The sequence below is a fragment of the Clytia hemisphaerica genome, unplaced genomic scaffold, assembly GCF_902728285.1.
Source record: "Clytia hemisphaerica strain Z4C2 unplaced genomic scaffold, Clytia hemisphaerica genome assembly, whole genome shotgun sequence".
Lineage (NCBI taxonomy): Eukaryota > Metazoa > Cnidaria > Hydrozoa > Leptothecata > Clytiidae > Clytia > Clytia hemisphaerica.
In genome coordinates, this window is record NW_027104588.1 from 295475 (window position 1) to 322746 (window position 27272).

The window sequence follows — 27272 nt, forward strand, 5'->3', positions numbered from 1 at the left end:
TATTTCGCGACACTATCTTTCATTTCGCGACACTATCTTTATTAAAACGATACTATCTTTCCAAAAAAACATTATCTTAATTGAAACAATACTATCTTTTTTACGGGATACTATCTTTTTTACGGAAGCCGAGAAGTGCCATCGACAAAAAAATATTTAATTTCAGAAAAAAATAATTAATTTTAGAATAAAAGAATATTTAATTTTAGAAAAATAAATTTGAATTCAGAGAAAAATATTTGATTTTAGAAAATAAATTTAAATTTAGAAACAAAATATTTTTAAAAAATTTATTTAATAAATTGGGAAAAAAATATTTAAATTTAATTTTAGTAAAAAAAAATTAAACCTTAAAACATACCTTATTGGAACTACTTCTCGCGGGTTTTAATTTTAGCGCTTTTCGCGGTTTGTTGGTTATGTACATTAATTTTTCTTACCGAAATCTAACGCAACCGTTACCTACCTATTTATGATAATCAGAAAATTTTTTACCTACGTTGTTATTATGGGAAAAAAATGTCAGCGGAAAGTGACGAAAATTTTGAAGGGGTGACGAAATTTTTCCCCAACAAAATTTATTCCCGACATTTCATCACCTGACCAAAACTTTTTTTACCCGATTTTTTTATTCCCGACCAAAAACTTTTACTCAATTTTTCCAATTTCAAATCCAAATTTTTTACACCTTTATTAACTGAAATTAGTGTTTTATAAACGTCGAATTACAAGATCTATTTTCGAGCTAAGTGAAGAAAACCATATCATTTGGAGAGTTTAGTCACGTGAAAGTGACTAACTAAAAATAATCTTGTCTGAATAACAAAAGTCAAATCCAAAGACAAATCCAGGAAGTATGAAAACGAAAGTTGTAAGTAAGTGTGCCGCCCGGGAGGAATCAGATCAAAAAGTTTTTCTTTTTTTTCAATTTTTTTGTCAGACGGTGGACTTTTGGTGTAAGCATGCACGGAATCAGGCAAAAAAGGTTTTCTCTTTTTTCTCTCCAAAGAAAAACTTTTTTCTTAAAACATTTTTTTTCTGAAGTGAAATGAACTTAATTTTTTCTCGAAACTAAATTGATATTTTTTCTAAATTTAATTTTTTTTACTAAACTTAAATATTTTTTTTCCAAAATTAAACATTTTTTTTCTAAACTTAAATATTTTTTTTCTAAAATTAAATATTTTTTTTTCTAAAATTAAATATTTTTTTTTCTAAAATTAAATATTTTTTTCTAAAATCAAATATATTTTTCTAAAATCAAATATTTTTTTACATATTTAAATTTATTTTTCTAAATTTAAATATTTTTTTCTAAAATTAAATATTTTTTTGCCGATGGCACTTCTCGGCTTCCATAGTATCACGTAAAAGAAGATAGTATTGTTTCAATTAAGATAATGTTTTTTTGGGAAAATAGTGTCGCGAACTGAAAGATAGTGTCGCCAACTGAAAGATAGTGTCGCCAACTGAAAAATAGTGTCGCCAACTGAAAGATAGTTTCGCGAACTGAAAGATAGTGCCCCGAAATGAAAGATAGTGCCGCGAAATGAAAGATAGTGCCGCAAAATGAAAGATAGTGCCGCGAAATGAAAGATAGTGTCGCGAAATGGAAGATAGTGTCACGAAATGAAAGATAGTATTTATTTCCGCTTTGGCGCGCCATATGTATTCTTGGCTTGGAGGAAACTGCCAGCCAGCCAGCAGCCAAAATAACCGCGTGTAATGGGTGGTTTAAAATTATGACCTTTGAACACTGTGACCTCCGATCTCAAAATGGCGCATGTAATGATAAACAAAGTCATAATGCTGCGAATGCGCTAGAAATCGCTCGCAAAAAATCGGCAAGAAAAAAATTTTTGAACGAAGGAAAGGTCATTGACAGAAAAATCCCGACAATTTTACCGACTTACCGACTCAATTCTAGTCAATTTTCGAGAGTCGGTCGGGCGACGCGAAACGAAGATATTTGTGATTGCCGCCTAATCGAACTTTAATCGTTTGATGGAGTAAATAAATTAATCGAACTCTAAGATTTTTTAAAAGATTGTGAGTGTTCGATTAAGTTCGATCAATGGGTTTCGGTTCGATCAGTTCGATAAACCAATTTTGTTCGACAAGTTTGTACTGCTCCGCCACCGTATATTAGCTTCTTTTCAAAGCCAAATTCGGAATGTAAATCGGGAAATTACTTCCGATAACAGATTACACACTTTTTCTGTATCCTTTTAGCTCCAGAAGAAGCGGTTTGTTGGGGCGGGCGTAGTATTCCGCCACTCGGCCGCGCGCGAAATCGCAACAGAGGGGCTACGGACTTTTTTTCCGGATAGGCAAATATCCGGGTACAATAAACATCAAGCTGTTAAGTCCGGGAACTGTCGAAATTGGCAATCGCGTGCCAGGACAAAGTTTTTGCAAGCGAGGGAAGATATGAGGATTTTAATATCATCGAACTAATCGAACTTTTTACTGACCGAACTAATCGAACTGCTGTTGCTTCAAAAATTGTGAGTGTTCGATTAGGTTCGATTAATTTTTTTAATCGAACTTTAATCGTTCGATGGAGTTCGATTAGTTCGATTGTTTGATTGGTTCGACAAGTTCGATTGATCGGGTCTGGGTTGGTTGATTTTGGCTGCTGCACGTTTTATTTTGTTTCAAACTTTCAAGTTTTAATTAATTGTCTTGCGAACTTGATTCAGGTAACTCTCATCCTTGTTGTTCAAATACATCCTGTAGATGAATGATGTTGTTTTTTCTGAAAGCTAGATTTCCTAGTGTGACTAACTGTTCGATTGCGTTCGATTGCGTTTGATTGCGTTTGATTGCGTTCGATCGTCGATTCATTGACCCCCAGAATTGATCATCGCATAATTTCTATGGGAAATCGAAAGTAATTTCATTCGGCTTGTGATGTTTGAGAGCTTGGTTGTTGGGAAGCTGCAATAATAAAGCCAGACGATCTCAATCGAACGGAATCGACGATCGAACCAGTCAAACAACAATCGAACCAATCAAATATTACCCAGAATTTTGACGTTCGATTGCGTTCGATTTGGTTCGACTGGTTCGATCATCGATTGCGTTCGATTTGGTTCGACTGGTTCGATCGTCGATTCCGTTCGATTGAGATCGTCTGGCCGTGGGAGGTCCTAAATCCGACACCACTGCCTAATTCCGACCCCCCAAATAACTGTTATGAAAAAAAATTCTATGTTTACAAACATTCCCTCTCCAAGTTGAACGATAAACTATTGCTAGAACTCTCGAAACAAAACATCTAACAAGATAGCTGTAATGTCAAGATGTCAATTAATGTAATTAAAAAGTGTGATTTGTAAAAATAATTACCTTTTATTCTGGATCAGTTGCTCATGTTTAAAACGATAATAGTTTTGTAATAAAAGTGACTTGTGCGGGAAAAATACGAAACAACTTGGGCTGGTTTCCATCAAGAAACAAACAGACTAAATTGCAAAAATGGCGGGAAGTTGAAAAAAGGGCGGATGCGGTAGCACTTAATTTGAATAACAAACATTGAATCAATGACAGTCACACTAGCTTCCCGCCAAAATGCGTATCAAAGATTAATGCTGCAAAAGCGCTATATCGTTTACCTGGCTCTCAAGCAAAAAATTCGCCGCAAAACTTCTAAAGGGATTCATGGAAAAATAACCTGGCGCTTTTAAATGAAATTAACTTTCTCAAAAACTATGAGGAATTGCCTAAAATTTGAGCCATAGATGAAATAATTTGAGCCAAGCCAACCTTGAGAACTAATTTGAAGATCAACTTCCCAAGAAAAAGATCTACGGAGGAGATGGAACCCACCTAGATCTGCGCACTGCCGGATAGGCTATTTCCCGGAAATTTTGCCGGACCTCAAACACTGACCCATTTACATGTGCGGATTTGTTTTTACTTTAGCGTATAAACTAGGCCTTAAAAATAGAAGCGCTGTCTCGGGAATTGAATGACAAATTTTGGTTGGTTGATTTTGGCTACTGCACGTTTTATTTTGTTTCAAACTTTCAAGTTTTAATTAATTGTCTTGCGAACTTGATTCAGGTAGCTCTCATCCTTGTTGTCGAAATACATCCTGTAGATGACTGATGTTGTTTTTTCTGAAAGCTAGATTTCCTAACTGAATGAGGCGGCAACTATCAACGCCCTCTTTACCACCCATAAGTCCGGATGTTTATTTACGGAAGAAGGCACGCAATCAAGCCACGTGCCAGTATAAAGTAATAAAAACCAGGCTCGATTACTTAACGTTTCAAAATGAGCACGCTCGTACACAGACCTCTTTTATATTTTCGTGTGCTTTGGAAAATCAAAACATCTCATTACTTTTTATGATGCTGTTACTACTGTTGTCATTTATGACGTTGTGCATATTGCAATAAAAAAATATCTTTTGTTATAATAAGCAATTATTGTTATTTGGTTCAATTGGTTCAGTGTATCAAATCTCTCAGTTTAGTTGACACTTTGGTATCTTCGTTGCGTTATAGCGAAAGGTTTGTTTTTATTTTAGTTTGTATCTTTGAAAGACCCCATCGGATTTAGGCAGTGGTGTCGGATTTAGGACCTCTCACGGTACTGTTCATTTGTTTTAAAATTTTGCTGCTTTGATTGGTGTGGTCAGCACAGCTGTACCGAGCTCGATCCCATACAAACCATATTTTGGCTCTGAACAGAAATGATCAGTCATTTGAGGGCTACTATGCATGTTAGCCTCCACTGATGCAAGTTACCCGACTTTATGGTATGTGTTTGATGTTTGAACAGTTATTGTTTAATTTTGATCGATAAAGTTCGAAAGTTCAATTTGAAAATTGGTATACAATCTAGAGCAGTCTGGCAGTCTATGCCTGAAAAGACGAACTATCTTGTTTAGGAGTGCAAAGATAAGTAGGTCTAGACAGTCACGGAAATTCTTGCATTTGCACGGGGTGTGCATTTGCAACGGTTTCAACAATTTTTTCAGACCCTGTGCAAATGAGCTAGAACGTGTAAGGCAAAAATGCGGGAAAATTAACTAATCTCAACTTTAAAATGAAAATGGCATAAAACGAAGACGATTGGCATTTTCATTTTCTCTTTAGAAGATTCTTTAGCCTTTTTAGAAAATTTTTGTCTACGGGTTAAAATTTTGATCAGTGCATTTTTTTATAATCAAGTGTAACAGTTTTCCACTCTGTGTAAATGCAACAGGTCGCAGTGATTGAGTGTATTTGCACGGGTTTTTTCGTCACTTTCATTTTCGACCCGTTGCATTTGCCGCATGTCGAACCCTGTGCAAATGCAAGGATTTCCGTGACTATCTAGATGACATTAGTGCAGGGAGAACTTTGATATTCCAGGATTACGATTTTACCAGCTATTTAGCAATTTTTGCCTTGCTAACCCAAATCTTGAGTGGGTGCTACATCTTGCAACCTCTTTTTTACCTTGAGGAAGATCAAAATTATAGTTTTTCAGTGTTTCACAGGCAATCTAACAGGCTAGCTCTAAAGCTCTAAAACAGCATCTAACAACATGAAAACCAGAATATGATTCTTCAATGGGAATCAAAACTGTAAAGTTCACTTACAAACATCAATTTGTTAGACCTAACAAAATTATTTCTGTCAAGATTCTTGTAAATATTCCAACAACTTCCATCGAAATGATCTGTCTCAGCTAGGTCTACCATTTTTAGGGCGGTCCGAAGATTGAGCCGAGAACGCTCACAGAATGCCCGTGAGCTCCCGCGCGGGTGGAAAACTTATATCTGTCAATCATTTTCTCAAGCGTATGGATCTTCTATGTGGCGTTTTTTTTTAAACTTAAAAAAACTCATTTTGTCCCGCATGTCCTGCAGCATAGGGTACAAAGTCCAAATATGCGTTTCCCGTAATTTTCGTATGAAGAGTCTGAGCTTGAACTCCTATATCAGGATTAGAAACTAGGCTAGTCTTACCTCTTTTATCTTTTCCTTTACAACAATACAATGTTGAGAAGTTGACACAACACATTGACAAGTAATCCCTGTGAGAGAAGTTTATATCAAAATCTGCAACAAAAACGAAAGTGGTCTCAATCTACTGATACAAATTTCCACCAATGAGATAGCCACATTTCACATGGCTCTTCTTTTTGGCACCTGAGGCCTCTTATTGTTTGCACGACAAGCGGCTGTAAAATCCCCACCCTTCATATATTTGTTTCAATCCGTGATCCTAAGGCTTAGGTTTTTTCTCATCTTCAATTTACTGAAGAAAGTAGGAATTTGATGCATGACCATGAGTTAGATTGTCAACAAAGTGCCGTAAAAAATCATTGAATAAAAGAAGAACTTTAAATCTTAAATATTTTCATTTTGAAGAATTAGTGCAAAAAAGTGAAACATGGAAAAGTTTTTATTGGTTCAATAAAAATAGGGGATTTGGAAAACTTTCTATGTTTTTTTTTTTCACGAACCCCTGTAACTATGGGCGAGCACCCCGTTGCTAAGATGTTGGCTTGAAATCGAGAGTGAAACCACTGAAAACTAAAGTAAAATCGTCCCGTACTCCAAATCCTGTAATCTTGATGTATAAGTTTTGGTCTGACAGGATCAATTCTCAACTACAAAATCAATCTTTTGGTCAATGGGTTTTTTCTGGCGTTCTTCCTTCAAAGAATATGAATCACTTCCATTTTCCCCTTTAGCGCGCAAGAAAGAAAAAAATGATTAGCTCACGTTTTTGCGCGGACAAATTAATGATTAGACGGCAATCTTGCGCTGAGGGTGCCACTTAGTTTCCACCTTATTTTGCGCCCACGATAGAATGATCCAAATACGGGGGTATTACAAATGTGTCCCTGCAAGCGAATTAGAGCACATTCAAGATCGGCCAGGATCGGCCAAGTAATTCTACGGCCCAAATCGGCCTGGTCCGGTTCGGATCGGCCAAGTCCGGTCTGGATCGGCCTATAACGGCCAGGTCCGGTTTTGGCAAGTTACAAACCTGATAAAACAAAAATAATGATGTTCGGCCAATGTAAGACCGGTCTAGGCCGATATGGACCGGTCCAGGCCGATACGAACCGGTCCAGAATGTTTTACGGAAGCCGAAATACTAATTATAAGCAAAATTGTTTTCAAACAGTTCAAACAGCGTTTTCGTCGTAAATCACATCTCCCTTGTATATCATAACCTTGACTCACTCGCTCTTATGAATCCATTTAGAAAATATTGTTAGAAATCCTCCTTAGAATAGAATTGCACTGCGTCCCTTTGTTAGTTTATTTAGACATCCCTGTATCATTTACATATCTCCCCTGTTAAAACTTGCATGTCAATATTTTTCTTCGTATTTCATACACAGCTACTAAAGTAACACCAAAACCAAAAGGAATACCAATTGTTTCTTTTAACTAACAACAGCACAATCTCTGAAAAGGAAGAACTGTTACTTGCCTTTCCTTTGCTGATATTCCAATAATACCAGTAATCTATTAGCTCATGAAAAATTATTCTCGTGATGGTTTTAGTGAAAACAAAAAAAATGAAAATACTTCCTTTACTTTTGCTTTTGTTTTGATTTTAGAGTCAGAGACTTTTCAAAACAATTGGAAAACTTTTTTAATAATTTGATCGAACAATTTTCAAAACATTCCAACGTTCTCTGCAGTTCATTCGAACACTTTACAAAAAGATTCGAAAGATTTTAGGTACTCGAGATTGTAAACAAAAAACCGTCATACGAAAAAGAGTTGCTTGTTTGTTTTCAGATCGGACTTGCCCGAATTTGGCCGATTTGGACCGGTCTAGATCGGCCTTTGTTTAGAGAAAAGATTTAGAAACATGGCTCAGCTAAGATCGGCCTAGATTGGCCAAGATCGGTCAAATTCGGCCAGGAATGGTCCAGACCGGTCCATATCGGCCAAAAGTTCGGCTTTTTAAAGATCGGCCCATTTTCAATGTGCTCCAAATCGCTTGCAGGGACACAAATGATAAACTATCTCATTTTGTAAGTGTTTATTTTCTGAGAGATACAAATAGTATACTGTATTGAATATTATTAATAAAACTTATGCTGTGAAGATGAAAAAATTTCTGCTATGCGTTTTTTTCAAAACCCTGAAAAATCCTTATTTTGATCTTCCTTAAGCTAAAGAGATTGCAGGATTTGGGTTAGCAAGGCAAAAATTGCTAAAAAGCTGGTAAAATCGTTCCAGCCGCACTGTGTGGGGGTTTTTTCTTTTTTTTTTAATTTTGATTTTCTGGGCATGGGACAAGTTTTTTGCCAATCGATCTTTTGTGACTTCAATATTTAGTTTTAAAGCTAGTTTGTTTTCTGGATTTTCATTGGACTTTTTTCTTATAATTAGTTGTATTAATAGCAATGCCCACCATCAAGTATGTTTCAATATTTTCAATAAAATTGATTTTTGAAGCCAGAACTATTTAAAAATCGCCGGAACAACCTATTTTTGCTGGAAAGACAGTATTTCTTAAATTTCTCGAGCTGTACTTTATATTTTTTTATGAAATTTTGCACACTGATGCAAAATGACAATGCAGATTTTCATTGGATTTTTTCCTTATATTTCTATGCTTTTCACACAAAAACATTATTGATAACAATGCTCACCATCAAGCATGATCCAATTGTCAATAAAACCGATTTTTGCGACCAGAACTTTCTATTTATTTTTTCGCTACAACCTTTCCCTCTCCCCCCATCAACAATCAATGATGAATTTATTGTGTTATGCATTTTCGCTTAACGCTCTATTTTCTGACTGATTTTTTTAATTTTTCTCCTCGCATTGCTATCTAACTTTCATCATCAGGTAGGTCCATTCAGCATCTAGCTTGTTAACCCCTTTTTTATTGTGTCTATTGTGGGTGATATCTGGCAGATACACTCAATGCCCTTGCCGTAACATTCTTGGGTTTTCCTTTTGTTTTTTTTGTCAAGTCTGTTAGTCCTATTGTTTGTATGGCAAATCCGTAGAGGATGGCATCGATGATTGGTGGCATTCCTGAGAATAAAAACAAAAAGATTGTTATCATTTTTGCATGAATTGTGCTACCTTATAAAATTATACAAAACAATAGCCAGTCTAGACCACGAAGCCACTTATTTCCCATCCAAAACGCGGGCTTGAAGTTAAAATATATTGCTAGTTTCAAAAACTGCAATCCTCAAAAATAAAGGAACCGCTAGATAAAATCTGTTGTCGTGATTACAGTGCGTTCTGGGCGCATTCTGGATGGGAAATAAATGGCTTCACTATTGCTTTCCTCAGAAAGGTTAGAGATATTCTACTCTAGTCTTTCAGGCTTTAAACTAAATGGCCTGGAGAGCAGGAGCCTAATGTTTTTCTGTCGCAACATCTGGGGAAAACGAAAGTGAGCCATATTCTTTGAAGGAAAAACTTGAAGAAATTGCAAAAAAATATGATGTTTTTCAAGGTTGAGAATGGATCCTGTGATGAAGATAAAAGAGATTTGAGGATGAGACTTTTTCAGAAACTCAACGAACTCTAATTTTGTTTATTTCTCAGACTAAAAAGGTTATGAGTTTTGAGCACTTGAGGTGAAAATCAGTAAAAAGCTGGTGTTTCTGTAAACCTTAGAATCCCGATAAGAAGTGCCATCTATATATTTATTTTTTAATTCATGATTTTTATGTGCGATTAAAAGTATAATTCTGTTTTTACTTTAGACTAAGCACAAAATGATCCGTAAATTACAAATGGTGTCGATAGCTGGAGTGTTTGGATTTTTATTTATTCTCTATTACATTTCCAACCACAAAGTACTTTTGAATAATGATAAAGACCACTCTTTGGTCAACCAACAGGTATTTGATACCATTAAAAGTAATAAGGAAATTGATTTAGAAATAGGTAAAAAGACTACAGCAGAGTCTAGAACTTTTCCAGTGGAAATAACAAGACCTGAAAGAGCTGTTCAACAAGTACAAATAAACACTAATAATCAGAAAACAGCTCAGGGAATAAAGTACAAAGAAAATCTCTACATTCCTTTTTCATTCTTGGAAGAATACTATGGTCATTTTGGACAATATGTGTCAAGCAATTCCTTTAAATGGTATCATGTCAACCCTGCATATGTCGATCCAGAAACAGTCTATCCAAAGTACAATTACAAAGTAGAATATCTGTCATTTCATACTTCCAATGTTCCAAAACGTGCTCGTGTAAAGTGTATATGTGCAAAGTATGAAGTACCAATCACAACACAATGGGACCCGAAGGGCTATTATTATCCTACACAAATTGCACAGTATGGATTGTCCTTCATATCAAGATATTATCTGGAATCAAAATCCATTCTTCAAAAGAAACTCACCTTTCCTGAAGGTATAATTTTTTTGAATTAATAGCATTGGGCTACAATGTCGAGAAGGCTTTTTTTGTTGGCCCTTCTCTTGAAGTTTCAAAAATTTCCACAAAAACTTATTGAAACAACTTTGATTTTAAATTTTTTTTAGAGTTCTCTGAATAAAAAATCCGACCTCTTGACATGGTTAGAGTAAAATAATTTTCTCAAATAACCTACTTTTGTTATTGTGAGCATCAATCTAATTGTACTTTAAGTGTCTCTGAACGTAAGCAATCTTCACTTAAGGCCTTAAAACAATATGTAGGCCTAGGGAAATTCCCCATTCTTGAAGTTCTTAAGTAAAATTTTACATAGATAATATGTGCAAAAGCTTAATGATACATAACCCACAGCTTTGGTCTGTTCATTCCTATGGTTTCAATGCCAGAAAATGTTGAATATGCTCAAACTTTTAATGTAAGTTCTTTCACATCAGATAGTGGCAAGTCAACAATCACTTCCGTCCCCAAAGAACTTTTTGTAATCAAAATCAAGTTCAAGGAAGAGCCACAGAACTTTGAAATTAAAGTTTTGGGTGACAATGAAGTTCAATACACACTTACATACAAAACAGGTACTGTGAAAAATTCTCAGAAAAGATGTCTTTTTTTATTGCAGCAATCTTAGCAAAGCACTGCACCCCTGATCACAAATTCAAAAATGCTTCAAGAAAGGCTTTATTTGATCATATTCCCAACATTTCTGAGATCGTAAATCTAGATTTTTTTTCAATTGACTTAAAAATTTAGTAAAATAGTATTTTGCTTTTACTGTAGCTTAGATTTGATCACCATCATCTAGAAGAATCTTCTTCTTTTTTTCAGACAATTCTCAAATTTTGAGAAGTCAAGATGGAAAGACAATCACACATGGACTTGGGAAACTAACAAAAAGAACACTTTTGACGAGAGATTTGAGTGTTGATTTACTGAAAGGTTTATCTTTTATTGAAGGTGGTAGAAATGGAAAAACAGTTGACATCATGTTGAAAAAAATTATTTCGATTACAATAACAAAGGTTGAAGGAGTATCTGAGCTCCTTCTTTTAGATAAAGATTTTGTTAGTTATTTCATGGCAGCAGCTGATTGGTTTGTTAAGTTTCAAGATGAAAGTGGAGGCTGGAAAGTCAATGTTAAACGTAAAATTTGTAATAGAATGGAAGCTGCACCAGGGTGGTATAGCGCAATGGGTCAAGGTCAAGCTATATCCCTTTTAACGCGTGTTTATTTACATACTAAGAAAGAGAAATACTTGGATGCAGCTTTGAAAGCAACTTTAGTTTTCCATAGAACTTCAACTGAGAATGGTGTCAAAGCAGATTTATTTGGCTTACCTTGGTATGAAGAATACCCAACACAAGCTCCATCCTATGTCTTGAACGGTTTCATGTTTTCATTGTTTGGTTTGTATGATTTATGGAAAGTTGCCGGTGATTCACGTGGAGGTACTGCTCAACATTTATTCAATGATGGTTTTACAACATTAGAAAAAATGATACCTCTTTATGATAACGGTCATGGTACATTTTACGATTTACGCCATTTGTCAATACCAGGTATATCCCCTAATCGTGCACGTTGGCAATATCATAGAGTCCATTTAGAGCAATTGACTGCTCTGTTAAGTATTAAAGAAAGTAAAGTTTTAAAAGAAGTATTACAACGTTGGACTGGTTATGTTTCTGGTATCCTATCTCGACACAATTGAATGAATTGGTTGGTGTGAATTTTTAGGACGTTTTAAAAAAATATATTATTGTTTTGGTGGGTGCGTTTTTGTTGTGTTGCATGCTTGTGGTCACTCATGGCAAGTTACGAATGAATGTTTTTATAGACATTATATTTTTAATGAAATTTCATTAATGTTTTAGGTTTTTAATGAAATATTTTGATAATATTTTTATTCAATTATTTTATATTAAAATTGAAGTTTTTTTATACTTCGTAAGTTTTATTAAAAATGCCCCCAAATTATTTTGAATAAGATACGAAACAAACGAAAAGTTTGAATCATACAAAAATGTTTGAAAAGATTTGATACTATCATTTTTAACCGACAAATTGAATTGCAATGTTGTTGTTTTTTAACCCTTTAAGTGCCGATGTCGTATATATACGACATGGGCTATATAGGAGGGCGAAGCCCTCCTGTAATGCCCAGTTTGAGTTAGAAATCGTTATTTTTGGTCGAACTCGTAGGAATTAGATTGTCCTTTATGGTCAAGCAAAAAGAATTTCAAAAATGAGTCTTTCCAGCGAGATTTTAAGCAAAAAAGTCAAAAAAATGCAAAAAATTGACAAAAATTCACTTTTTTGAGATTCTGACCGTTTTTTGACTATTTTTGGTCAACGAGTGATCCAAGAACCTCCAAATTTGGCCCTGTTTTACTTTATTCTGTCTTCTAGTGAATTGATTTGAAGTTTTACCACTGGCACCTTTCCATCAGTTCAGTCAGGTCCGCGCAGCGGGCCTGACTGCTTTAATTCCCTAACCTACCCCCCCCCCCCCCCCCCCTTGCGCCGCCGCCCACCACGCCCTTCCTAAATCGGGCGGCGCCGAAGGCGCCCAAAAGAAAGAGGAGACTCTAAGCTATCCAACGAGCTATATACGAGCTTCTAATTCTTTCTAGATCAGGAGATATAAGCCCTTAAAGTTTGAACTAGCGATTTTTAAAAAAAAACTTAGAAAAAAAGACCCTGGCACTCAAAGGGTTAATTAATTTTGTATTTATTTTTTAAACCAAATATTATTTAATTTTATACATTTTTCATTTTTTTTTTTTTCGAATAATTAATTGCTATAGATTCTTTGTTTAGTTAGTATAATTGCTTCAATCATTATCCACTCAATCAAGGTTCATTATATCTTTAAATTTTCTGATGTCATCGGATTTCAAAGTTTTAAAGTACAAAGTACAAAGATGAGACTTTACCTTATCGAACACCAAGAACTTTACATCGTGTGTGCTTTTATCTTTTATATAAAATGGTTATTTGCATTACTGTACCCTAGGTTACTCATTCCCCTCTATGTTAACTGTTTTATAAAACTTCATTTGGTTTTATCATTTATGACCTTTTTGATTTTCGTGCCCTAATTCAAAGATTTTATTTTTCAATGTTACGGAAATATTTTGGGATGGAAATATTTTTTGAATATATCAGTAATGTTTATTCACATAAGTGTGCACTCTATTTTGTTACCAAATGTAAACTATGGCAGTGTAATTTGAGCAATTCCCTTTAGAGTGGTTTGTATTTGGTAGCAAAAAAAGAGTGCATACTTAAAGCGAATAGTAGGAAAAATAATAGAATAATAGGCAATACATATGATCTCAAAATCTTTCTTTTTCTGCTAAAGAGATTTCGGATTAGATTCGATTATTAAAGGTTTGATTTTTACATAAGTTTTCCCGTTTCATATCAGACTCACATTTCATATTCTCAACTTCAGTTGAGCTTCAATTTTTTTTATTTTAATTTTTTATGTTTAATTGGGCCTACACGAGCAATTTAACGTAGTCAGGACAGTGTCTGCCTATTGTTATGTTATGCTGATATAAGCAAAAAACGTTTTTCTTTTCCTCTTTCTGACCGATCTTGCTCCACATTCGTGTCAATTTAATGTATAAAAGCTTGTGAATTGAAATCGATGAGTAAGCAAACGATATTACTCTTATTTAAAAACCAAACCTTTAATTTATTAGACTGTTTAGTGGCCAATGTCATTTTGAAGTGAATTTTCTGCGATAAATGCAAATTATTCTCATATAGGTTTTTGGCGATCTATTCCTCTTTTCATACTTTAATCGGATCAACTTTCCCGAGATTAAAAGTCGTGAAAGCGCGTGAGATTTCTGACTCGCAAAATTAAATCCACCACAAAACTTTTAAAATCGCATTAACGGCGGAGAAACCAGTTCAAAGTCTCCATTTTTGCCAAAAAATGGCTATTTTTCAGCTGTTTTCAGGCTTATTCGCGAAATTAAATCCACGCGAGATTTTTCAAACCCTGACTCGCGAAATTAAATCCAGAAAATTTTGTGGTTTTCTTTCGCTCGCGAAATTTAATCCGATTAAAGTAGTACTTTCATTGTGAGTCAGTGTGTTATTATCAATCTCTTCATACAATTCCATTCATTTCTTCAGAGCTAATAAAAAACACAAGAAAATGATCAAGTCTTTGATTTTATCATGGTTCATCATGGTCTATTTCACAACTGGCATCATGGTCAATATGCTGCAACTTTGTATTTTACCCTTATTTTGGATACATAGACACACGTATCAGATCTTGACAACCAAACTTGCATATTGTCTTTTCTCAGGTATGAAATTTATGAATTGAAAATGAACGGTATCTTAACACACTTTTAGAGTAAATGGACTTGAACTTCAGTATCTTGGTGTAATGGTGTATAATAAAAGACGTTTTAGAGCCCGCAAAGTCTTAGAATGTTCTTATCGTGTTCTTACTTTTCTGGCCTCAAACCCTTACGTTTTAGTTTGTTCTTAAAGAAAAAAAGTGAATTTCGTACTGATGTTTTTTGTCATTGTTTCCTTTATTAGTGATCACCTTCCTTGCTGAATGGTGGGGTCAAACCAAGTTGCATATGTACGGCATAGATGAGGATATTAGGAAGATCTCCAAAGAGAAATCATTGACAGTCATCAACCATTATGGTGATATTGATTGGTTAACTTGCTGGGTGTTCGCTGAAAGGCTAGGTTTTTTAGGGGTAAGTTTACAATAATCTTTCCACTTGATTTTTGCTATTTTCTTATGCTTGATTTTATGTATTTTTAAAATTCAAAATACAAACGGCTACATAATGATATAGGCTTAGTGTTTGGTCTGCTATTTTTTTTATTCCTCCTTCTGCCCTCTTGTAACAAGTTAGGGTCAAATTCTGCCTTTTTTGGATTATTTGGATAGGAAAAACATAGTTTCTACCCCCCTATATTTAGGGGGGGTCTTGGGTTTTAATGAACCAAAAACAGGGGGTGTTAAAACTATGACTTTCCTAAGGGGGGGTTGCCAGTTAAGGGGGGTGGTCCTCTTCTTTGTAAATAGAGGTCTATAATATTCAACAAAAATCATCTAACCTAATTATGACTCTTGTATAATCGTTTCATTTATACTGATTTTCTAAGAGGGGGTGTGAAATTTTAAATGAATTTCCCAAGGGGGGTTAGCACTTAAGAAAAATGATATAATTTAATTTACGCCGTTTATCAAGAATTCTGCATTGCTTGTTCCTACCTAACTAATAACCCTAACCGATTATGACAACAGACCGAACCACAAAAGTATGACAGTAAAATCAAACCTTGTACCGTCTTAATTATGAGCTTTTGTGTCGATTGGAATGTTTTGATGCGCGATGACTCACGGAATGTTTTAGACGTAACTAATTGTGGACAGGTGGGTCCCATTTTGGTTACATTTCTTGTTCTCGAGAGTTTGATAGATTTTGAGTATCATCCTCACAGTCATATACAGTGTACAATAATGCTACCTCACAATAATAATTATGGAGATCTTGAAGAAAGCTTTAAGACGGAAATATTGATAAGAGATGTGTGTTGCCTTATTTTTGGTTACTTTACAGTATATTGAAAAGGGAATTACCACCAGAGGAAAAAGGTCCTAGAAACCAGATGAATATTATTCATGTCATCCATTCCTAATCAAATTACGGAAGGTTTCCCGTTAATTTGAATCTAACAACAACGTTCAGTTTGTTGATCTTGCTTTCTGCCAGCTAAATTGTCCAATGGTTTCATTTGGGTACATGGGACTTAATTCACAAGAGCTCCGAACTGACCGCAATTTGAGTTATAGTGATCTATAGCCATGTGGAATTCATTATGGATTATGCTTGATAATCCATTTATAGCCCTGCAAAAATAAAGTAATAAAAGTAATTGACATTTTAATGGTGTCAATTTCATAACTGGTCACTATGGAGAAATATTGACCGGCCACGTGACATTAATCATCCAATCAGTTTTCTTAAAAATGATTGACAGTTGTATTGCAGGGCTATAATTAAAGTTTTTACCCTCTGACATCAAATGCCTTTTATGTTCTATCATAGAGGTAATAAGAAATAGAGAATTAACTCCTTTTTTTTCATTGTACCTAATCATCGGAAGCAAACGGCTCCTTGGTTGCAATGGGAAAAAGTGATCAATTTTGTGTGGGAATACTTAAGTTCATAAAAAACTGTATAAAAAGATGTTGGATTTTTAACAACTCTATTGTGAGATAATAGCTTTGTTGATCAAAATAAGAAAAAGCTTGCCGTAACAAGCACAAAATCCTATATTTCTAAGGCTCCCCTCTCATAAAATCATCAATAAATTTCTAAAAGAATTCTATATTACGATTAGGTACAGACAGACAGACAGGAACCTACCTAAGCAAGGACATAGGCTTTGCAGATACACGTTTTTTTTTTATAAGGAACCTTAACTTTGCTCTGAGCCTGGAGTTCCTTATTTTTACAGAGAATTTCAGTCTCAAAGTTCCTTATGGAGTTCCTTACTACATAGGAAATTTTGAACTTTTTGCCCCTTGAAAGATCAAAATTTGGTCAAATTAGTCCCAATAAGGTACATTATTTTCAAATCCACTTATTCTCAGCCTGAGCAGTTCCTTAACAATTCCTTATTTTGTGAACCATTTTCACCCTCGAACTCCTTATAAACGTGTTCCTTATAAAAAAAAACGTGTATACTACAAAGATTACGGCACAAAAATAATATATTATCAAATGCTAATCAAAAACTACAAAAAAAACTAGAGACTAGAGCAAAAGAGAGAGAGAGAGAAAAAAAATAGAATACTATATTAAAGAATTATTATTGATATGGCATTCTACATCCGTGTCAATTCAATATCAAAAAGCTTGTAAATTAAAATCGATGAGTAAGCAAGCGATATCGCTCTCATTTAAAAACAAACCCTTTAATCTGATTTTTTAAGCAGCTTCCTTATAATAAGATCACCCGCCTCTTAAGCATTTGGGCAAAAGAATTGTCATCAAAGCAGGAAAAAGGTTATAATGGTATGATTAATTCAGATATCTTCGCTTGATAAAAACATAATTTCAAGGTCAGTCATTTTTTAATTATTTTCTCTTTAAAGGGTTACTAGTAGCATACCGTTCTTAATCAATGCCTCGTTTTTTATAATTTATATCTTTTCTCCCACACTTCTCGTTTCCTATTTATTTATTTATCAAACATCTCCACAAGTAAACAAGGATTTCTAAGGAACTGTGGATTCTTTTGGTTTTAGTCGAAATAATAGTCTAATGCAGTTAAGAGATAAGAGAGTAAGTACGCGATTGTAGAATCAAATAATATTGCATATTCGGAATAATAGAGGCACCCTTATATTTGGTTAAGTGTAAGTGTTTGAGGCACCTGAATCCGGTAGGGCGTACTAGGGTTTCGAGCTAATAGGTGTGTGCCGCCCGACTTTTAACCTTCAAACCCTTAGCGCGGGACTAAAGGAGGAAAAAGTTTTGAAGTGTTGTGAGTTATACGAACCTTATATATATTGGGTCTAATTTGACCAAACTTCTATCTTTCAAGGGCAAAAAATCTCACTACTACTGTTTTTTTTTATGTTTTTTTCCAACCATTACAGGGACTTCAACGTTCCAAAAAAAGGCACCCTTTAAGAGCGACACACGCTCGCACCCTTCACTTGCCTAGGACTACCTCCTCCCTCCCGGGACCTGACAAAATAATTTATAGAGCTCTTTTTATTTTGTGGTTGTATAAACAAATCAGAGAAATTCTTTTTCGTTTTTTAGGTCATTATAACTGTTATTTTTCAATCATTTTGTCATTGTTTTGTTATGTGAGAGATAAGAGAAAACAAAGACAGGCATAATGGCTTCGTCCAATGACAATACGTCTTACATTGATGACATTTATACGTACGATTGCAAGCAACGAAAAAAGTATGAATGTGAAGACAACGATGGTTATTTTTTGACTGGCAGCGCGGCCGAAGGTGCGTTCATTTGTCGTGGTGTCTGGGAAACTATCACTAATATCGAAATTGATTTGATGTCGCCCTTTCTCCTCATTCCTGCAAGTAAAAAAGAGAAGATTTTAGTGCCAACTAATTTTGTTGGTTATTATCATTTGAAATTTAATGATGAATTTAAAAAATGTTTGGATGATGCAGAGAAAGATTTTCTATCTGCGGCTGAATATCATCCTGATTACATTGACGGTGACATTATTGACCTTTTTTTTCCGGTTGTCAATAATGATAATAACAAGTATTATAAGTATGATTTCAAATCAGGGAACATCACATCTGAACATAAAAATGGGACACCAAATGTTTTTATAGATACACATTTAGAATTTCACATGGAGCAAGACGTGATAAAGTGCATTGAACTTGACTTTTGGCCGGACTTTGTGCATCCTTGGTTTGAACGGGAACGTTATTGGCCATCCCCTGAAATCGTCAAAGAAATTGACGACAATAAATGTCATTTGGTTTTGAAATCAACACCTGGATCCGACAGAAATGACGAGTGGAGAATTTCTTTTTCCAAAGCTGAAGTCATTTTAGCTAAAAGAAAATCTCATTTTCAAAATAAGTGTTATTTATTGGCCAAATTTATGTATTATGCAAACCTTAAACAAATAGATGATCCAGAGACAGGCCGGCATCTTTCTTCGTATCTCCTCAAAACAACAATGTTACACATGTTGGAACAAACTCCACCAGAACACTGGAAAGATTGGGAAGAGAGAAAAAGTTATTGTCAAGTTGTCATCATGTTGTATGAGCGCCTTGCTGAAAGTTTATCCAAAGGATATCTACCATCTTACTTTGTTGATGAGATCAATTTACTTGGAGGATATCCTGAAAAGTATTTGAAAGAAATGCAGGAAAAGATCTTGGAACTCTGCAAAATGTGGTCAACTTTGAAAGGCGAGGAATACTTTCATGTTGAGATTAAAAAACTATTCAACAACATTAAAGATAAGATGACGAGGCCAGACGCAATAGATAAGGCAAACACTAATATGAACTCCTTCTTGCTAGATGGGCTTGAATTCTATGAACGGAATCCTTTTTACATTAACAAAGGTAATGATTATCACAAAAAGTTGCAGGATATTGCATCCAATCCTATTTATGAAAATGCAGTGAGTGAATATAAGAATCTCCATATTAATACAACCATTGATTCTATGATGTATGCTATTGAACAAATCTCAGATGATGATGATGATCTTCCAGATAGAGAGGAATTGCAAGAAATGTTTTCTTCTGGTTCAGTAAATTCAATCGATTCAATTGTTAATGCTCTTCAGGGTCGTGTTGAAATCCCAAAAAGCTGGGAAACTGATCAACTATCGAAGAAGATTGACGTGATCATTAAGTCGGAAAATAAAAAGTTGAAGAATCACCTCAAACATCTGGGACAACCTTGTTTTCAAAGTTCTTTTCAAAATACACAAATGTTAATGGATGCACAGGTTATTTCATCAAAAAGAATACAGTATTTAATCAACGAAGAAACCAGAAAATTTTCCAATGGGGAAGACGTTTCGAGTGAATCTTCTCTTGAAATCGATATTTCTAGCGAGGTCAAAAAAAAGTTGGGAAAAGTGTTTGGTGTATCGCCGGGCTCTAGCTTTGAGGACTCAGACGAATTCGATAGTATGGTGGAGGCGTATGATAACATCTTTGATAAACTCCCTGATGAACTCCCTGAATATCCATTATGTTCGCTGCCCGCCCACAAAGACGGATTTGATACAATCAGTCAGTTATCTTTGGATCTACAAATGGATAAAAATAAAAAAGGGTGTTGCATTTTACTCTAATATTTTTTGGGTCTACTAGACTGTTTTTCATAATAGATCCCTGACTCGATGGAGTGCCTAATAAGCAAATGGAAGGGTATGGGCAAGTAGGTACTCTTAGGTTCCAAATAAACGGGGGGGGGGGTTTGGAAAACTTTCGAGATTTTGATCAACGGGAGGGGGCTAATTGCCGGGGGGATGGAAATTGTACTTCTGAAAACCCAAAAATAAGGTAAATATAGGCTAAAATCAGGCTAGAGCAAAATAAGAGGCCTTCTCTTTGTTGACAGCTGAAAATGTTCTTAAAAATTAATAAACGGTGGGGGGCCTTTTTGGAACCTAAGACTTAAGAGTAGGGTGGCAACCACCCGTGCAGCAAACCTAATATTCCTCTTCCTTGGTCCCTGATATAAATTTTGATACACTTTTTTTTGTTTCAACGAAAAAACTTGCACTTGCACAAATTTTGATCAGTATTTTAGCCAGTTTTTGTATTAAAATGATTCAATATTTTGACTAGCAATTCTCTTATTTGACTTATTTATTTGCATAAGTGATTATTTTGATTATACTTTGAGTTACTATATCGATATTACTTTAAATCAGCTCTTTGAAAATTACTCTGAATTTTATTGGTTTTTTTTGGTTTAACCTTACCATTTTACGATTTTACAAATAAACGCCTTCTTCTTGTAAACGTAAGTAACAATTTTCAATAAACATCTCGCCTCAAGTAAACGCCCCCTTCGAATTCTTCCCTCAAGCGTAGGAGGGTGGTTATTTGAAACGTGGACGTTTCAACAGGAGTTGAATTTGTCAGTAATTGGTCGTTAAAGTCTTTTGATTTCTTTTATGAAATGTATCAAGCGAAGTTCTTAGGCTCGCCCGATGAAATACGACTTTTTAGTTTCTAGTTCATAAACCCAAAGAAAATCAACAAAACATAAATAAATAAATAAATAAATAAGCATAAATTAAGGCTGAAAATAAGATTTTCCTAATCATAATGATCCTCGACCCGATTTTTCCGTATGCTTATAAAAAAATAGTGTATATGAAGGAAAACTAGAAAATAATAATATTAATTTAGTATTTTAATATTCGAATCAACCATTTTGATCTGCTTCAGCAGTTAACATATTATCTGTACTCAAAAAATAATGAAAAGGCAAAATGAGGTTAATCACATTTACTTCATTAAGATTACATTGGTTTAAAATTATTTAATAAACCCCCTGCCTGTCCTAAAAACCAGAAAATTTATTTATTCGAAATAATAAGGTAACAATAGCTGTCAGCAGTGAACGAGTTTGGCCATCAATTTAAAGTGAGGAAATTCCCTGAAACCGAACTGCTGTCAAGTTGTGCAAGAAAAAGTTAATGGAAATTACTTTCTTTGTATCCCTTATAGAAAATCTCATTTATTCAAGTAGTTATCTATTGATATGATAATAATAAGCAGAGAAACCTAAGGGGAGAGAGTAATCTTATTAGCGTATCTTTGATCAAAATATAAGTAATTTACTTTCATATTGTTTTTTATCAACATAAATCTCTACAAAAGCCCTCTCTCTCTCAATTACTTGTTTAAATTCATTCGTTTACTGCAGAATAGAGCGATAAGGAATTGTCAAAACTTCTTAAGTTTGTTCAATTTTGCTGCAATACGAAACATTATTGGAATCAATATTCGTTGCTTTTGGTGACTCTGCTTTTATGTCTACCCGTAATAGTATCGCATATGTAGCATCTGTGGTATTTTTACTTATTCACTGGTGGCTCTCAGTTTGTTTCTTTGTTCGATATCGCTACCGGCATTTTCAAATTGTTGTGCTCACATTTTCTCTGAATTATGTTAGTAAAATAGTACGTGAAATTTGGTGGTAATTTGCTCGACGTACCGTATGCGAGACGAGAGTTCTATTCCCTCTAGGTGCTACGATTCACTTGGTAAATAAATGTACCTTCGCTTTGTTCATACCATGTGAGGGGATTTAGGTACTATACTCTACTACTATACAAGAGTGTGGAGAAATATGCCCGACTTTGTATCTGGGGTAGTGACGTTGCTAAAAAGCACCCGCGAGAGAAATCATCCTTTAATGCTTGTTCGAGTAATATCACCGAGTTTAGGGTCAACTATGTCTGGTGAGCACAATGATTTCCCTATCCTCTAGAATTGACAATTATCCCGAAATAGGGATGGGTCCATGTCGCTTTGCATCGACGAGATCATCCTTCCTTCCTTATTATTAGAAATTATTAAAAATAATCCGAATACAAAAAAAATATCGTTTGTTGATTTTTAAAATTGATGATATTTTTGTATTGAGATTATTTTTAACTAATGATAAGGAAGCAAGAATGATCTTGCCATTGCGAGGGGCATGGGACCGATCCCAAACTTCTTCGCTGTTGATATTTTACTGTATTCGATTTAATTATTTTTATTTAATATTCCTGTCACACTTTAGAGACCTTTAGAGAAAAAGAAACGCAAGCACAATGGCTACGTCCAATGACAATACATCTTATATTGATGAAATGTATAAGTATGATTGCAAGCAACGAGAACCGTTCAGTAATGATAAAAAGATAAGCCAAAATGATGGTGCTTTTATGACAGGAAGCGCAGCCGAAGGTGCGTTCATTTGTCGTGGTGTCTATGAAATAGTTACCAACATTGAAATGGATATCATGGAACCTTTTGCTAAAATCCCTGCCAATCAAAAGAACAATGTTTTAGAATCAACTAACGTTATCGGATATTATCGTGTGAAATGGAATGAAGAGTTGAGAGGATGTTTACAACAAGATTTCCATCAATCTTTATTATTGCTGGATAATAATTATAATCCGGAATATCTAGATGGTGAAAGCATTGATATCAATGGACGGGCCCTTTCGAATAACGATGGTGACGAAAGCACTGAATTAGGATATAAACATAACAAAGGGACACCGAACCTTTTCTCAGATGTGAATTTTGTGGTTCACATCGAAATTGATCATATAAAGTGCATTGAACTTGACTTTTGGCCGGACTTTTTGCATCCTTGGTTTGAACGGGAACGTTATTGGCCATCCCCTGAAATCGTCAAAGAAATTGACGACAATAAATGTCATTTGGTTTTGAAATCAACACCTGGATCCAACAGAAATGACGAGTGGAGAATTTCTTTTTCCAAAGCTGAAGTCATTTTAGCTAAAAGAAAATCTCATTTTCAAAATAAGTGTTATTTATTGGCCAAATTTATGTATTATGCAAACCTTAAACAAATAGATGATCCAGAGACAGGCCGGCATATTTCTTCGTATCTCCTTAAAACAACAATGTTGCACATGTTGGAACAAACTCCACCAGAACACTGGAAAGATTGGGAAGAGAGAAAAAGTTATTGTCAAGTTGTCATCATGTTGTATGAGCGCCTTGCTGAAAGTTTATCCAAAGGATATCTACCATCTTACTTTGTTGACGAGATCAATTTACTTGAAGGATATCCTAAAAGATATCTCAAGAAAATGGGTGAATTGGCTTTGGAGCTTTGTAAATTCTGGTCGACGTTAGAAGGTGAGGATAACTTTCATTGCACTATCAAAAGATTATACAGCGATATAAAGAATAAGATGGAGACGCCAGATGCACAAGCCAAAGTAGAAGGTGATATTAAATCTCACATGGAAAAGGCACTCGGAAATATTGAAAACAATCCCAAAACAAAACAAGCCTTCAGAATAGCTGCTAATGGGCTACTGGAGGATATTAATGTTCTTAAATCGCGTTCTAATATTGATGGTTTGACTACTAGTATTGATGCATTAAAACTTAGTGAACAGTTTAGGACAAGGCTCAATGGAGAATTAGGTACCGAATACCATGAAATGCAAATGCCTGATCAGTTTCGAGAGCAAATAGAAAAAGAGCATCAGCGACAAGCCAAAGATAACCAACGCTTCATCGATGATATTTCAGATGGAAAAGACGTATTTAAGACGATAAATGAGTCTATGAGTAAAACTGCTGATTATCTTCCTGCAGACCAAAAGGAAGAGTTCGTAGATGATGTGAATCGTGCTACAGTTCAAACTTCAAAAGCGGCAAAGGATATAAAAAGGATTAGGGAAACTGAACATGAAACGTTTATGAACCATCTTCACCAAGCAACGCATGGTCAACTGAATTCGCCTCAAAACATGGAGCAAATGGTGACGAACGCCTGTGATATTCACGCCAAAAGAACAACTCATTTAGTCAAAGAAAACATGAAAGAATTTCAGAAAGGACTTGATGATTTATTCCCATCAACGCCTTCTACAAGAGAAGAAGAATTAAGTCTTGAAAGGTTTAATAGAATATTTAACCCAGAGCTATTTGGAGAAACCTTGGGAAAGACCTTGGGGACCGAAGATGACAGTGAAGAGGATACGGTACTCCCTGAATATCCGGTATATCCAGTGCCAGGTGCCCGACAACCAGGAACGTTTGAATCCATGCACCAATACCCGTACGCAATACCCGGTATTCGAAGATTGAATCCTTTTCCAAATGTTGGATATCCGATGGGTGCTACTCTCCAACAACACCCGTACCAACAACACCCGTACCAACAACATTATCCGATGCAAACACAACCAATTGTAAGACTTGAGAATCAGCCGGTATATATACAGAACCAGCAACATGCTGTTGCGCCAATACATTCAGCGCATCATTCATTGAATGCGGGCCCTTCTTCGGACCCTTCAGCTCAAAAACTAATGAACAAGAATAAAACTGGGTGTTGTGTTTTAATTTAGGATTTATAGTCCTTGTGAAAGGGATTGATTGAGAAGCAGAGTAATTTTATGGTAAAAAAAGATTAAGATTACAAAGGCAACATTTTGTCTAGAATTTCTAGGTTTTTTAGAAATAAGGTAACCTCTTCCAAAAGAGTGTTGTATGTTGTACCGTAAGTTAGTCTAATGTCGACATCCCTCTTCTAATTTCGACATCCTTCTTTAGAGATAGAAATAACAGGAAGGTCGTAATCACCGATGGACTCCTCAACTGATAGCTCAGCAAAGAAAATAAACCAGCCGAGGCTGGAAGGTCAGCCAATAGAGCTTAGCTAGATAGCTTTAATAAGTGGGTTAACAGATGTAAGAGATGCGCTGAAACAGAGTAGACTAAATATGTTGAATAATGTACAAAATGTGAAACATTTGATAACTTGATTTAAAATTATGTAAAACAAGCCTGAGTGGGGGGCGTATGGCAATCTGAAATCCCGTCATCCCGTAGTTTTTTTTCACAAATACCGTTATCCCGTGTTTAAAAAAGCCTTATCCCGGATACCGTGAAACCGTACGCCCCCCCCCCCGCCTGAGAGCTCCTTCAAATCCACCCCCCCCCCCCCCCCCGAGAAGCTCAAAGTAGCCAGTAGCTGTACTTTTGTAAAATTTATCAAATTCCAATAACATTTTAACACCATCAATCCCCCTAGATCCAAACAAGAAAAATATGTTATTATTGCAAAAACTATTAAAAAGCAGCAATAAAAAGTATCAGAAAATTCAACATAAACAAAAACTTGAACAAACGGCTTTAAACCTTCAAAGGATGTAGAAAAAGAATCCCCTTGATGAAAATCATGTGTTTGATTTGCCGAGTTAAAAAAATAAATGACAGAAATTGAAGCTTGCAGCAATTTACACTGGAAATACTTTGGTACAACACTGACTTATCACATCTGACTATCGCTTGAGCCGCCATCTTGAAACTACATTATGATCTGTATAAACAACGCACGCTAAAAGTACCCAAAAAGTTAACCCGATCGGAAGAAAGTTTAGAAATCAAAGTGAGATCGGAAAATCGGATTTTTTTTTTGCCGTCTTATGGAGGAACTGGAAAATTTTACCTATTTGAATGCTCAGCTTAGGCTGACCAATTAGTTTTAATCAGCGATTCTGACCTTCCTATTATTCCTATTATTAAAGAAGGATGTTGAAATTAGAAAAGGGATGTCAACATTAAACCAATTAAACTTATGGTATGCATTTATCAAAAATTGGTAGGTTGATTTTTTACGTTTTTGATTTGAATTGAATTGAATTGAATTATTTTTTGTTTTAGATTAACTTGGTTAAGTTTTAAGTTTACCTTCCCCTTTCCATAAGGATAAGCTCAATGCCTAAGAATACAGAGTTCTGTAAATTTTGAACTGAAGAGGATGGCTATTACAATGCTGGACAAAAGGTTTGTAGACTTCTGCAATATTTGCAAAATACTTCAATATCGATCAAAAACAAGTTCCCAAGAGGCTCTGGGTGCTTTCCAAAGTCTTTCAAAATCTTTCAAAGTCACCCACTGCAGTCTAACCACAAGGGCTTGATTAACTGGCTTACACCAGTATCAAAACGCTGATTTTTTGCTTGTGGTTCCCTCAAAAGCAATTCAAAAGCAATGCAACGACTTCAAAAGTGTTTTTCTTAACTTCCATCCCCTTGCAGACACATTGAAGAGTTATTTTGCTCTATTTCTCATCATTTTTTACTGAAATTCCATTTGTCTACAACCTTTTGTCCGGCATTGTATTTCGGACACACCCGGTCTTGATTGTTGTAGATTTTATAATTAACTTTTATCGTAATTTGTTATGTCAGTTTTTTTTGTTTTTTTTTTACTTTTTGAAGGAATCATTGGTATGCTTTCTGAGAGTATTTTGTTATACTAAATATTCCTTATTGTTGAATTTTTCTTGTTGCTTTTATTAAATTTTTGAAATAAGTTGTCAAAAGATTAAAAGTGGAACTTTTATGTATGTTGCCCGGCAGCTATCACCAGTCAATTAGAGTATGGAGCACAGTGGGTTCGATCCCTGGAGATACCGCAAACTCAGCATGTTAGCATAGATAAGGTAATCTTGAGAAAGCAGTAAGTAGCTTGGATGGTGAGAGTGTGACGCTTTACCTCAGCATTCAGTCTCTCAAGTTTGTCACAAATAAAAAATGGGATAGCTAGCTTTCAGACTCAAGGCCTGATAAGGG

At 35.1% G+C, this 27272-nt stretch overlaps 2 protein-coding genes across 2 annotated transcripts in view; both read left to right on the forward strand.

Moving 5' to 3' along the window:
* Positions 1-9667: 9667 nt before the first annotated feature.
* On the forward strand, positions 9668-12416 carry LOC136823585 (D-glucuronyl C5-epimerase-like). The gene is made up of 3 exons (XM_067079765.1): positions 9668-10366; positions 10825-10962; positions 11213-12416. Exons 1-3 carry the CDS (start codon positions 9718-9720, stop codon positions 12094-12096), a joined length of 1671 nt encoding a protein of 556 aa, XP_066935866.1. The 5' UTR covers positions 9668-9717; the 3' UTR covers positions 12097-12416.
* A 2125-nt stretch (positions 12417-14541) lies between these two features.
* The window catches only part of LOC136823587 (1-acyl-sn-glycerol-3-phosphate acyltransferase gamma-like), a 31741-nt gene continuing 19010 nt past the window's right edge, over positions 14542-27272 (forward strand). Inside the window, exons 1-2 of the mRNA XM_067079767.1 lie at positions 14542-14716; positions 14958-15127. Coding sequence (XP_066935868.1) covers positions 14560-14716; positions 14958-15127 — 327 coding nt within the window. The 5' untranslated portion in view covers positions 14542-14559. The remainder of the gene's footprint in view (positions 14717-14957; positions 15128-27272) is intronic.

Excerpts from the sequence above, each read along its gene's own strand:
- LOC136823585 (XM_067079765.1), top strand. The coding sequence starts at position 9,718 with ATGATCCGTAAATTACAAATGGTGTCGATAGCTGGAGTGTTTGGATTT. Across the intron at positions 10,367-10,824 it reads GAAACTCACCTTTCCTGAAG|ATAGTGGCAAGTCAACAATC; the intron begins GTATAATTTTTT and ends CTTTCACATCAG. Across the intron at positions 10,963-11,212 it reads CACACTTACATACAAAACAG|ACAATTCTCAAATTTTGAGA; the intron begins GTACTGTGAAAA and ends TCTTTTTTTCAG.